Source organism: Perca fluviatilis, chromosome 11, assembly GCF_010015445.1.
Source record: "Perca fluviatilis chromosome 11, GENO_Pfluv_1.0, whole genome shotgun sequence".
NCBI classification, from domain to species: Eukaryota; Metazoa; Chordata; class Actinopteri; order Perciformes; family Percidae; genus Perca; species Perca fluviatilis.
The window spans coordinates 1,072,201-1,087,200 of record NC_053122.1 but is presented as its reverse complement, the minus strand read 5'-3'; the positions used below and the strand labels follow the sequence as shown (position 1 = coordinate 1,087,200).

General features: G+C 43.7%; 1 protein-coding gene across 1 annotated transcript in view; it reads right to left on the bottom strand.

The window, feature by feature from the left end:
• cdyl (chromodomain protein, Y-like) overlaps positions 1-15,000 on the bottom strand; it is a 22,217-nt gene that overhangs the window by 5,563 nt on the left and 1,654 nt on the right. The window contains exons 3-4 of the mRNA XM_039816047.1: positions 14,464-14,767; positions 11,748-12,045 (exon numbers count right to left, since the gene is read on the bottom strand). Of these exons, the coding sequence (XP_039671981.1) occupies positions 11,748-12,045; positions 14,464-14,767 (602 nt within the window). The remainder of the gene's footprint in view (positions 1-11,747; positions 12,046-14,463; positions 14,768-15,000) is intronic.

The window sequence follows — 15,000 nt, the reverse complement described above, 5'->3', positions numbered from 1 at the left end:
GTCCTGCCTTCAGTCTCCTGGTGAGCTGGTCAACATCGGCACGGCTTTCTACGGCACTAGCTGAAACCAGCCGGCTAACCACAACCGTTAGCATGCTAGCTCGTTCTCAATAGCAAAGCACTGCTACAACACACTAGTTCACCCTAATCTCCAGAAGAACTACTTCCATGTGCTCCCTGGTTTAGAAGAAGTCTCCCAGCTGATCCTGCCTTGGAACTGACTGAAGTTGGAGAAACAGCCTTTCTTTTGAATATGAACATGATCTACGATCTGAGCTACTGAGCATGTGCGAGTGCAATCCAAGATAGTACAGAAGAAGAAAAAGAGATGTCTCACTCTGTAGCTAAAACAGAGACCTGAACACGGGGTGAAAAGAGGAGCTGCAGCAATGTTCAGTACTACTAAAATATGGTGTTTTCTGATTAAACCATGTAAACCTATTCTGGTACAACCTTAAAATACAGTTATGAACCTGAAAATGAGCATAATATGGGACCTTTATACTTTGACTCATGGATGCATGTTAGTACAGTGTTGTACATTCGTTAATTACAATCCTGCCGAAGATTAGTTCAGCTGCTGCACTCGCGATGCTGTTGCTGGTTTAATTGTTGAAGCGCGTTTCACCGTGCTGTTAGCGCCTGGTCTATCACATGACTACTGGGGGGGGGGGGATCTATACAGCATAGTATCGCAATACTCTGTGGCAATACTGTATCGATACACAGACGCCAAGTATGGATCTATTATTCTATATATGTGTGTTGTTGGAAAAAAGGTAATACATTGCAGTATATCGCAGAATATTGCATTGTGTTTATAATCGCAATAATATCGTATCGTGACATAAGTATCGTGATGATATTGTATCGTGAGGCCTCTGGTGATTCCCAGCCCTAGTGACTACTGTACCTGTATGTAGCTGTTAGGTTCATCTGTGGTCTTAGAGCGCCATCTAGTGGCCAATAGATGTACCTGTATAATAACCTGTATTATTTACTACATTGGATCGTGTTAATCTCCATTACCATCCAGTATTGTTTGGTTGTTTGCATAACAACTATTAATTGCATAGCGATTATGTATATTGCTTATAATTATGTATATTGCAGAGTGAGTGGTTGCTTATTGATCTTTTAATCTGTATATATGTGTATTCGTTATGTACAGGTTATATTTTCCTATTCTGTATTTCTTTATTTTACAGAAAACCACACACACCCACACACAAACACACACACACACACACACACAAACATACAAGCACACATACCATCACAAGCAACAAGCAGTGTATCCACCTGCTGGAACTGGATGTCAATAAATCTGTTGAACTAAAACCAAAGGTTGCAGCGACTCTCTTAGCAGAGAACACAGCCAGCTCGGGTAGCGCCAGCACATAACGTACACGGACTTCACAAAAACCGTGATACGAACAGAACCGTGGGTTTGGTGAACCGTGCCACCCCTACTATATACTTTATACTAGGGCTGGGCGATATGGAGGAAATCAGATGTCACGATATTTTTGACCAAATATCTCGATATCGATACTGTAACGATATTGTGGTGTTGACTAATTGGTGCTTTCACTAAATATTTACCCAATCAAAGTTTAGATCAGTAATCATCAGTAATGTGGATATAATGACTGAAGGTTAAAGGTGAATAATAGAACGGTTACAGTCTGGTGAGGTCAGAACATTATATCACTTTACTCTAATACAGCCTTTACAACCAGGTAGGGGTGTGACAAGACACTTACTCCACGAGACGAGACACATCACGAGATTGGGTTCACGAGAACGAGACGAGATTTAAAAAAAAAAATTTAAAGAAATCCTCAATGATGAAATATATGAATGGAAAATAGTTTTTTTATTCAACTGAAAAATCACAAAATGCAAAACAATTTAGGTGCATTTTGAAATCAACTATTAATGATGAATGTTATTTAACTTTTTTTTTAACTATTTTAATGAATTATATGCAGTAAAGGACGTGCAAACACTGCAAAATGTTTTTTTCCACCACAGAAAATGGCCTCATATCAGCTGCAATGAAAACGCCTATGTCCCTCGTTATTGCCGTGGCTCTTGCACTTACCGGTGGCAGAGAAGCAAAGGCTTTTAGAGTTGTTTGCCCTTTTAATGTTTTCGTTGCGGGTGCAGTAGTTAGGGTGACCACCTGCTAATAAGCCCAAGGGGGACAAGGGGTATGTTTCTGAGGGACAATGTGGGACACTGCTTGGCGCGGGTGCCCCAACCCCGACGGGCAGTAAAATGACGTAATGTGTTTTACACCAAATGGGCTCTTTTCCAGTTTTATTAATGCGGTAGGGTTGCATAATAACTGGCCTGGCAAACCCAAAGGCCAAGGTTTTGCTTCCAGATTTGTTTGGTGACTTATGATGTGGGGGTCTGTGGGTCCTCCCCAGAATTTTTTATAGCATTAAACACTTCATTTTCTGCATTTTGGTGAATTTTTATGCACCTATTTCTACCTTTATCTTTATGTAAAGGAAAATATTAGGCTACAATCCAAATATAACAACATAATGGAAAATATTGCAGTAAGGCTGTCAGGAATTCTGTATTGCTTTCATCTATTTATTCTCCTTTAGATTGACTTTTCTAATTATATCTGAGTCAGCACACATGTAGCTTAGGCCTCATTTATTCTTCCATTTTTTGCATCTTTTGTTGGGGAAGTAACCTCCTTAAATGTGCATATGACAATTATTCACCTCAGTGATACATTATTCATTTAATTTATTAATAAACCTCTTGATTGTAATATTTCAGATGATTGAGCAAGATTTCTGCTCACGTCCAAAACTTTGTGCACATTCAAAATATAACTCATCCCATCTGTGCTCTCTGAGATTTGAAGGACGGGGATATTTTGTGAAAAAAATAAAGTTATAATATAGGCTATTACGAGAATAAAGTCACTATATTTTAGAAAATAATCTATAGGCTACCTGCACCGTAGTCTGCTGCGTGCATTGATGATTGCTCTGCTGTTACGGTAGATCTCAGAACCTCCTGACAGACACAGAGCCCCGTCTGAAACACAGAGCCCCATTTGAGACGTTTAGGGAAGTGGCTGTAGCCTACGTGCTAAACATCGTAGGTGGAAACCCGAAACTTCTGGCAGAAATACACGGGAGTCAAACGCGACACATCTGCCGCAGCATCCCCACAGCAGAGCGCATCCATAAACCTGAAGCTGCGCTTTTGCACAGCAAGAATGGACATTAAGCGGCGTCCGGGTTCCATATTTGTCAGTCAACTTTTCAAAATACATTTGGGGTTACACTCAAAACATTCGGGGCTGAACCCCCGGCAAAATGTTTGATGCTGAAGGAGACGGAGCTGAGCTCCAGCAGGGTGTGTTGTGGACCTGAGGAGGGGGAGCTGCGCTCCGGTGCGCTCCGGCCCAATTTAACCTCTGCCCTCAACACCTTTCAGCCACAAATATTCATTTTCCCAGTCTTTCTTGTACCCACACCTTCTCTTTTAATTGATGGCGGTGCCTCAGAGTCAGACTCAGTCTCTTTCTCAATTTTTCGAATTGGAAAGCGCGCATCTAAAAGTTCCTTCCCAGTGTGTCCGGTACTGCGTGCGTGGCGTCGTCGCTGTCATGACAACAACAAAAAGTTGACAACAACCTAGTAAGCAGTTCAACTGAGGGGTGGGTGTGGCAACAGTAGCGTGCTGAACTGTCAAGTAATGTTCGTTTGGCTGCCTTGTTCTCGAGGATATAGAGCAACCAACTTTTTTTTTGAGCAAGCATTGATTATGCGTGACACGGTCTCAATTTGCGGGACGCATGAATTGGGCTTCAAACGCTGTGCGCGCACGCGCTACGCGGGACGGGTGGTCACCCTAGCAGTAGTTAGTAGAGAGCTGTTGTGGTGCTGTAAGTGTTTTTGCATAGTGCTCGTGTTAGCCGCGGTATACGGCATTTTTTTCTTACAATGTTTACATATTGTGTTCGTCTTGTCTGTCACTCTTTGGCCGTTTATTATTTCCGCAGGAAAACCAAAATGTTGCCACACAAATGATTTAAAAGTAGCAGGGGGATCTTCAATAGTAATTCCACGCTCCATCACGCTGACATCACATCGCCTCACGAGACAACTTTTCACCTCGACGAGAAATCTCGTCACGTTTTAATCTCGCGAGATCTCGTAAAACGAGATCTCGTCACACCCTTACAACCAGGAAAAGACACTTATGTCATATCACGATATCCAAAATCTAAGATATGTAGTCTCATATCACGATATAATATACATATATTGCCCAGCTCTACTTTATACTATAATATATACACTTTATATATGTAGGAGTTCACAAACATCCTGGGGCAGAGGTATACATTTTATACTGTACACACACACACACACACACACACACAAACACACACACACTTAACCCTTGTGTTGTCTTCTCGTCAACCTTGAAAAAAATTCAAAAATGTTCACTATTTTTTTTAGCTTTTTCCAACGTTTTAAATTGTAAAATTTTTCTTCTACATTTTCAGTTTGTTTCTACTTCCCATATTTACTGATATAAAACTAAAATTGAAAATGGGTCAATGACTAGTGTGTGTGTGTGTGTTAGTGTGTGTGTGTGTATATATATATATCAGTTACCTGATGGTTAGGGTGGTGTGTATATATATCAGTTACCTGATGGTTGGGGGGTGTGTATATATCAGTTACCTGATGGTTAGGGTGGTGTGTATATATCAGTTACCTGATGGTTAGGGTGGTGTATATCTCTCAGTTACCTGATGGTTAGGGTGGTGTATATCTCTCAGTTACCGGATGGTTGGGGGTGTGTATATATCAGTTACCTGATGGTTAGGGTGGTGTATATATACCAGTTACCTGATGGTTAGGGTGGTGTGTATATATATATCAGTTACCTGATGGTTGGGGGGGTGTATATCAGTTACCTGATGGTTAGGGTGGTGTATATATACCAGTTACCTGATGGTTAGGGTGGTGTGTATATATCAGTTACCTGATGGTTGGGGTGGTGTATATATACCAGTTACCTGATGGTTAGGGTGGTGTATATATACCAGTTACCTGATGGTTAGGGTGGTGTATATATACCAGTTACCCTGATGGTTAGGGGTGTGTTATATATGAGTTACCTGATGGTTAGGGTGGTGTATATATACCAGTTACCTGATGGTTAGGGTGGTGTATATATACCAGTTACCTGATGGTTAGGGTGGTGTGTATATATATATCAGTTACCTGATGGTTGGAGGTGTGTATACCTGATGGTTAGGTGTTATATATATTATCAGTTACCTGATGGTTAGGGTGGTGTGTATATATATATCAGTTACCTGATGGTTAGGGTGGTGTGTATATATATATCAGTTACCTGATGGTTAGGGTGGTGTGTATATATATATCAGTTACCTGATGGTTAGGGTTGGTGTGTATATATCAGTTACCTGATGGTTAGGGTGGTGTATATATCGTACCTGATTGGTTGGGGGGTGTATATCTCAGTTACCTGATGGTTAGGGGGTGTATATATATCAGTTACCTGATGGTTGGGGGGGTGTGTATATCTCAGTTACCTGATGGTTAGGTGGAATACTGAGGAATAAACCTATGGTTAGGGGTGTATTATATCAGTTACCGATGGTTGGGTGTGTATATATCAGTTACCTGATGGTTAGGGTGGTGTGTATATATCAGTTACCTAATGGTTGGTTGGTGTGTATATATCAGTTACCCGATGGTTAGGGGTGTATATATATCAGTTACCCGATGGTTAGGGTTGTTTATATATATCAGTTACCCGATGGTTAGTGGTTTTTGGTACTGAGTGGGTGTATATATCAGTTACCTGATGGTTAGGGTGAGGTGTATGATATATCAGTTACCCTGATGGTTAGGTGTATATATCAGTTACCTGATGGTTAGGGTGGTGTGTATATATATCAGTTACCTGATGGTTAGGGTGGTATAATCAGTTACCTGATGGTTAGTTGTATATATATCAGTTACCTGATGGTTAGTGGTGTGTATATAGTTACCTGATGGAGGGTGGTGTATATATCGACTGATGGTTAGGTGGTGTGAATGGTTCCTGATGGAGGGTGGTGTTATATTCACCATGTTAGGGTGGTGTGTATATCTCGTACCTTGGTTAGGGTGGTGTGTATATCTAGTTACTTGTTAGGGTGGTGTGTATATATCGTTACCTTGGTGGGTGTTATGGTGTTTGTGTATATCTCGACTATGGTTAGTTGTGTGTATATCTTACCTAATGGTTAGGTGGTGTATATATATATATCAGTTACCTGATGGTTAGGGTGGTGTGTATATCTCAGTTACCTGATGGTTAGGGTGGTGTGTATATATCAGTTACCTGATGGTTAGGGTGGTGTGTATATCTCAGTTACCTGATGGTTAGGGTGGTGTGTATATATCAGTTACCTGATGGTTAGGGTGGTGTGTATATATCAGTTACCTGATGGTTAGGGTGGTGTGTATATATCAGTTACCTGATGGTTAGGGTGGTGTGTATATATCAGTTACCTGATGGTTAGGGTGGTGTGTATATATCAGTTACCTGATGGTTAGGGTGGTGTGTATATATATCAGTTACCTGATAGTTAGGGTGGTGTGTATATCTCAGTTACCTGATAGTTAGGGTGGTGTATATCTCTCAGTTACCTGATGGTTTTGTGTGTGTGTGTGTGTGTGTGTGTATATATATCAGTTACCTGATGGTTAGGGTGGTGTGTATATATATCAGTTACCTGATAGTTAGGGTGGTGTATATATATCAGTTACCTGATAGTTAGGGTGGTGTATATATCTCAGTTACCTGATGGTTAGGGGGGTGTATATATATCAGTTACCCGATGGTTAGGGGGGTGTATATATATATCAGTTACCCGATGGTTAGGGTGGTGTGTATATATATCAGTTAGCCGATGGTTAGGGTGGTGTGTATATATCAGTTACCCGATGGTTAGGGTGGTGTGTATATCTCAGTTACGATGTTAGTTGTGTGTATATCTCAGTCCTGGTTAGGGTGTTTCTCAGCGATGTTAGGGTGTGTGTTTGCGATGGTTAGGTGTTATATCAGGATGGTTAGGGTGTGTATATATCAGATGGTTAGGGGTGTATTTCAGTTACGATGGAGGGTGGGTGTATATATCTACTTGATGTTAGGGTGGTGTGTATATATGTGTACAGTACCTTGGTAGGTGGTTGTATATATCGACGATGTTAGGGTGTGTATATAACCTTGTTAGGGTGGTGTGTATATATCAGTACTGATGGTTAGAGGGTGTGTATATATCAGTACCTTGGTAGGGTTATATATCTTTTATTATATATATAAGACCTGATGTTAGGGGTGTGTATATATCAGTACCTGATGGTTAGGGTGGTGTGTATATATATCAGTTACCTGATGGTTAGGTTGTGTGTATATATCAGTTACCTATGGTTAGGGTTGGTGTATATATCAGTACCTGATGTTAGGGTGGTGTGTATATATCGTTACCTGATGGTTAGGTGTGTGTATATATCAGTTACCTGATGGTTAGGGGTGTGTATATATCAGTTACCTGATGGTTAGGGTGGTGTGTATATATCAGTTACCTGATGGTTAGGGGGGTGTGTATATATCAGTTACCTGATGGTTAGGGTGGTGTGTATACATCAGTTACCTGATGGTTAGGTGTTGTATATATATCAGTTACCTGATGGTTAGGTTTATATACAGACCTGATGGGTGTGTATATATCGTTACCTGATGGTTTTGTTTTTGGGGGTGTGTATATATCAGACCTTGGTTAGTGGTGTGTATATATCGTTACCTGTGGTTAGGGTGGTGTGTATATATCAGTTACCTGATGGTTATGGTATGTATTACTACCTGTGTTTGGTGTTAATCTGAGTAGGTGGTGTGTATATATCAGTTCCTGATGGTCACGCCATATTGCAGTGCTCCCCTTCCCTGTCGTCCGTCAGCCGTCTGATGAAGTACAGAGTCATCACAACAGGAGCACTGCTGCCAGCAGTACAGTCTCTAAATGGTTAAAGGCACCATCATATCTAGAAGAGCTCCTAATACCTTATTGTCCCACTAGAACACTGCGCTCCCAAGAATGCAGAGTTACTGGTGGTACCTAGAGTCTCTAAAAGTAGAATGGGAGCTAGAGCCTTCAGTTATCAGGCTCCTCTCCTATGGAACCAGCTCCCGATCTGGGTTCGGGGGCAGAAACTGTCACCTCATTCAAGAATGAACTTAAAACTCTCCTATTTGATAAAGCTTATAGTTTAAGGGGTGGAGGAGTTGCAGTGTTCACCTAACTGGCCCAACTGCTTCTCTTCATAGTTGTTAGATTAATAATACATAACAAAGTAGAGGGAGGCAGGCCAGCCAAGCCAGATCCGGCAGGGGGAGAGTTCTAAGCCCGAAAAAGCTACCTCTCCTTATGACCTGTCTCTCTTAGTTACCTGTTATAGTTACGCTGTTATAGTCCTAGACTGCCGGGGGACTTCCTTCCTTTGACACACTGAGCTGCTCTCTCCTCTCCCTTTCTATTACTGTTACTATTACTATTACTATTACTATTTGTGTGCAGCACGTCCCAGAAATTACTAAATTACTAAAGTTACTAATCCTAGCTTCTGGGGAGTTTACTCCCCGGAGTCCTTATGCTTTTTTCCCCCAGCGTATTTCCCTGGAGAACGTTGGCACCAAGATCCTGGTCGCAGCTGTCGCCGTGGTCCTGCTGCACTCCCTGCTGAGCTCAGCGGTGCCCTGCAATGTCATGCTGCGTCCTGCTGAACCCTGCAGCTTCCTGCTGAACCCTGCAGCTTCCCGCTACATCCAGTCACTGTTCCTTTATTAATGTGACTACTATCTCCACTGTTCATCACACCCCCAACCGGCTCGTCAGACACCGCCTACCAAGAGCCTGGGTCTGTCCGAGGTTTCTTCCCAAGAGGGAGTTTTTCCTCGCCACTGTCGCACTGCTTGCTCTTGAGGGAATTACTGTAATTGTTGGGGCTTTGTAAATTATAGAGCGTGGTCTAGACCTACTCTATCTGTAAAGTGTCTCGAGATAACTTATGTTATGATTTGATACTATAAATAAAATTGAATTGAAAAATATTTAGGAGAGGAGTCTAGTATGTAGGGGGCGTGGCCTCAGGTCAGGTTAGAGAGCGTGGCCTCAGGTCAGGTTAGAGAGCGTGGCCTCAGGTCAGGTTAGAGGGCGTGGCCTCAGGTCAGGTTAGAGGGCGTGGCCTCAGGTCAGGTTAGAGAGCGTGGCCTCAGGTCAGGTTAGAGGGCGTGGCCTCAGGTCAGGTTAGAGGGCGGGGCCTCAGGTCAGGTTAGAGGGCGTGGCCTCAGGTCAGGTCAGAGGGCGTGGCCTCAGGTCAGGTTAGAGGGCGTGGCCTCAGGTCAGGGGTCAGGTTAGAGGGCGTGGCCTCAGGTCAGGTTAGAGGGCGTGGCCTCAGGTCAGGGGTCAGGTTAGAGGGCCCTATTTTGACGATCTGAGGTCACAGTGTGGAGCGCCTGGTGCAGGTGTGTTTAGGGCGTGTCCAAATCCTCTTCTGCTAGTCTGACGGCTGATAAAAGGGTCTGTGTGTGCCGGGCGCCTGGTTCTAAAGGGTTGTTCTTAGTGTCTTCATCAATCAGAGGTGTGTTTTGGGCGTAACATGCAATCAACCAATCAGAGATCATCTCCCATTCATCAACCAATCAGAGATCATCTCCCATTCCCTTTAAAAGCCAGGCGCGTTTGGACCTTGGAGCATTGTTGTTATGATGGAGGATTTACACCCTAATATTTTTATTAGTAATCTTCTGCATGTGTGTGGGCTGCATTTGGGGCAGTTGTAGGGGTTATTTGGGGCAGTTTGAGAGGTTATTTGGGGCAGATGTAGGGGTTATTTGGGGCAGTTTTAGGGGTTAGTTTTAGAGGTTATTTGGGGCAGTTGTAGGGGTTATTTGGGGCAGTTGTAGGGGTTATTTGGGGCAGTTGTAGGGGTTATTTGGGGCAGTTGTAGGGGTTATTTGGGGCAGTTGTAGGGGTTATTTGGGGCAGTTGTGGGTTATTTGGGGCAGTTGTAGGGGTTATTTGGGGCAGATGTAGGGGTTATTTGGGGCAGTTGTAGGGGTTATTTGGGGCAGTTTGAGAGGTTATTTGGGGCAGTTGTAGGGGTTATTTGGGGCAGTTTGAGAGGTTATTTGGGGCAGTTTTAGAGGTTATTTGGGGCAGTTGTAGAGGTTATTTGTGGCAGATGTAGGGGTTATTTGGGGCAGTTGTAGGGGTTATTTGGGGCAGTTTTAGGGGTTAGTTTTAGAGGTTATTTGGGGCAGTTGTAGGGAATAGTTTTAGAGGTTATTTGGGGCAGTTGTAGGGGTTATTTGGGGCAGTTGTAGGGGTTATTTGGGGCAGTTTTAGAGGTTATTTGGGGCAGTTTTAGGGGTTATTTGGGGCAGTTTTGGGGTTATTTGGGGCAGTTTTGGGGTTATTTGGGGCAGTTTTAGGGGTTAGTTTTAGAGGTTATTTAGGGCAGTTGTAGGGTTATTTGGGGCAGTTTAGGGGTTATTTGGGGCAGTTGTAGGGGTTATTGGGGCAGTTTAAGGAGTTATTTGGGGCAGTTTAGGGTTATTGGGGCAGTTTGGGGTTATTTGGGCAGTTGTAGGGTTATTTGGGGCAGATGTAGGGGTTATTTGGGGCAGTTGTAGGGGTTATTTGGGCAGTTTGAGAGGGTTATTTGGGGCAGTTGTAGGGGGTTATTTGGGGCAGTTTGAGAGGTTATTTGGGGCCAGTTTTAGAGGTTATTTGGGGCAGTTGTAGAGGTTATTTGTGGCAGATGTAGGGGTTATTTGGGGCAGTTGTAGGGGTTATTTGGGGCAGTTTAGGGGTTAGTTTTAGAGGTTATTTGGGGCAGTTGTAGGGAATAGTTTTAGAGGGTTATTTAGGGCGCAGTTGTAGGGTATTTGGGGCAGTTGTAGGGTTATTTGGGGCAGTTTAGAGGTTATTTGGGGCAGTTTAGGGGTTATTTGGGGCAGTTTGGGGGTTATTTGGGGCAGTTTGGGGGTTATTTGGGGCAGTTTTAGGGTTAGTTTTAGAGGTTATTTAGGGCAGTTGTAGGTTATTGGGGGCAGTTTAGGGGTTTTTTGGGGCAGTTGTAGGGTTATTTGGGCAGTTGTAGGGTTATTTGGGGCAGTTTTAGAGGTTATTTGGGGCAGTTTAGGGGTTATTTGGGGCAGTTTGGGGGTTATTTGGGGCAGTTTTGGGGGTTATTTGGGGCAGTTTTAGGGGTTAGTTTTAGAGGTTATTTGGGGCAGTTGTAGGGGTTATTTGGGGCAGTTGTAGGGGTTATTTGGGGCAGTTTTGGGGGTTATTTGGGGCAGTTTTAGGGGTTAGTTTTAGAGGTTATTTGGGGCAGTTGTAGGGGTTATTTGGGGCAGTTGTAGGGGTTATTTGGGGCAGTTTTAGAGGTTATTTGGGGCAGTTTGGGGGTTATTTGGGGCAGTTTTGGGGGTTATTTGGGGCAGTTTAGGGGTTAGTTTAGAGGTTATTTGGGGCAGTTTTAGAGGTAATTTGGGGCAGTTTTAGAGGTTATTTGGGGCAGTTTTAGGGGTTAGTTTTAGAGGTTATTTGGGGCAGTTGTAGGGGTTATTTGGGGCAGTTTTAGAGGTAATTTGGGGCAGTTTTAGAGGTAATTTGGGGCAGTTTTGGGGGTCATTACCTCAGGGTTGAGCGTGTTGTTCTCAGAGCTCTTGGTCGACAGCAGGATGTGCGTGAAGCCGTCCTGTTTCTTCACCACGATGTCGCGGTAGCGGTAGGCGCTCTCCGTCTGGCGAACGCTGAACCTCAGACGCTTGTCGAACGCAGAGCGCTCCTCCAGACGCCGCTTCCCGGTGGCGCCGGTCGCCCCAGTGACACCGGTCGCCCCGGTAACCACGCTCTGCACGCCAGACATCCCGTTGGCAGCGACCGCCTCCATCAACCCAGAGTTACCTGATCATCACATTCAGCACACAAAACGGTAGTTTACATTATTTAATACGTTAGAGAAAGAGACCTCACATATACACACACAGAGACACACACACACACACACACACACACACACACACACACACACAGAGACACACACACACACACACACACAGAGACACACACACACAGACACACACACAGAGACACACACACACACACACACACAGAGACACACACAGAGAGACACACACACACACAGACACACACACACACACAGACACACACACACACAGAGACACACACACACACACAGACACACACACACACACACAGACACACACACACACACAGAGACACACACACAGAGACACACACACACACACACACACACACACACACAGAGACACACACACACACAGACACACACACACACACACACAGAGTCACAGTCACACACACACAGAGTCACAGTCACACACACACAGAGTCACAGTCACACACACACACAGAGTCACACACACAGAGACACACACAGACACACACACAGAGACACACACAGAGACACACACACAGAGACACACAGAGACACACACACACACAGAGAGAGAGACACACAGCCACACACACAGAGACACACACAGAGACACACACGAGACACACACAGACACTGTCACACACACACAGAGACACACACACACATACACACACACACACACACACACACAACAGAGACACACACACACACACACACACACACACACACACAGACAGTGCTGCTCATAAGTATTCATACCCACACTAAACTTGACTAAAAAGAGGAATAAAAAAATCATCTTTTGGAAATTGATCTTAATGACTTAATTAAAAAAATGAGGAAAATCTGACCTTTAAGGGCGCCAATTATCTTAGTGAATGAATAATGTTTCGTAAATAAATAAATGTTCTTCCTTAAAATACAGAGTGCATAATTATTCATGCCACTATGTTAGATTCCCATAGAGGCAGCAGAGGTTATTATAAAGGCCAGTTATTACATACAGATACTATGCATCCTGGTAAAGTTCCCCCATCATCACATACCCTTCACCATACCCCCCCATCATCACATACCCTTCACCATACCCCCCCATCATCACATACCCTTCACCATACCCCCCCATCATCACATACCCTTCACCATACCCCCCCATCATCACATACCCTTCACCATACCCCCCCATCATCACATACCATTCACCCCCCATCATCACATACCCTTCACCATACCCCCCATCATCACATACCCTTCACCATACCCCCCATCATCACATACCCTGGTATGGTATGTGATGTAGGGAAAGGTGGGTAATGATGGGGAACTACCAGGATGCATAGTATCTGTATGTAATAACTGGCCTTTATAATAACCTCTGCTGCCTCTATGGGAATCTAACATAGGGGTATGAATAATTATGGCCCCTGTATTTTAAGGAAGAACATTTATTTATTTACGAAACATTATTCATTCACTAAAACAATTGGTGTCCTTAAAAGGTCAGATTTTCCTCATTTTTTTAATTAAAAAGGTATAGTGGAGGATTATCCTGAATTTTAGAAAAGATCCGCCCTCTCCACTTTTTGAAAAAATGCACATGCTCAACCCTCTACCTGCTCCCGAGAAGGAACGCCTATTAAACGTGTGCACGAGAGTGCACTGTTTACAAGTTGCTGTCGGCATGGCTCATACGAGCTACTTTCAGATTTGAGATTTGCACTTTTTCACAAATGGAGATGTTTACCGTGTGTGTGCGTGACTTGTGCCAGGGCTAGCATCGCTAATCATAGCTTACATCAACTCTCACTAGCAGGGATTTTAAATGGATTTCTCCAAATAGCCAAACTTTACCTGTGGAGTAGAAACTTGGCGACTGAGGCATCAGTGGAGAGCCCAGCCTGTGCTTTTAGCGCACGCCAGCGTGTGAAACATTCTCCCGAAAACACTCCGGTCTTGTTTCTTTCTTCAGAGGCCTCTCTCTTCTGGTCATACCTTTCGTAGACACTTTTTCTCTTGCGACCCTCAGACATTTTGAATAAACACGGTGAGAACGGCGAGCTTCAATGAATGGCTGAAACCGTAGCTGAAGCTCACTACCTATACACCTGAAAGTATTCATGCGCAGAAAGCGAAAACTACCCTAGGGACGAGCACGTACCACGGCCTTACGTAAACATAGCGCCAGAATGATTGACAGCTAGGAGGACCAATAGTCTTGATGATCCACCCGGAAAAAGAAAATCCTCCACAATACCTTTAAGTCATTAAGATCAATTTCCAAAAGATGATTTTTTTATTCCTCTTTTTAGTCAACTTTAGCGTGGGTATGAATACTTATGAGCAGCACTGTCTATGTGTGTGTGTGTGTGTGTGTTTCCATGGAGACCGTGGCGTCCGTTTACCTGTGTTGCAGAGTGAGCGCATGGCTGTGGGTGTGAGGGGCAGCCTGGGGGGGGGTCCTGGGGGGTTCTGGCTGCGGGGCCTGGTCCCCATGCGGGCCCTCTCCTCTCCGGGCCCCAGCGCCCCCCCCACCAGAGCCACCTCCGGCGGGACGGCGTGCGTCTCCACGGCGACGGCCTCCACGGCGCCGGCCTCGCTGGGAGACTCCTCAGAGTCCCGGCAGCCAATCAGAGGGCTCCTCGGGACCAGGATCTTAATGCCCGTCTTAGACAGGTCCATACTGCGCCGGGCTGAACCACCTGGAGACTAGAGTGGGGGGCACAGGGTTATGTTTCAACGGTACGATATATATATATATATATATATATATATAGATAGATAGATAGATAGATAGATAGATAGATATATTTATATTTATTTATTATTATTATTATTATTATTATTATTTTATATATATATATATATATAAAAATAATAATATATATATAAATAAACATAATATATATATTATTATTATTTTATATATAATTAATAAAAAT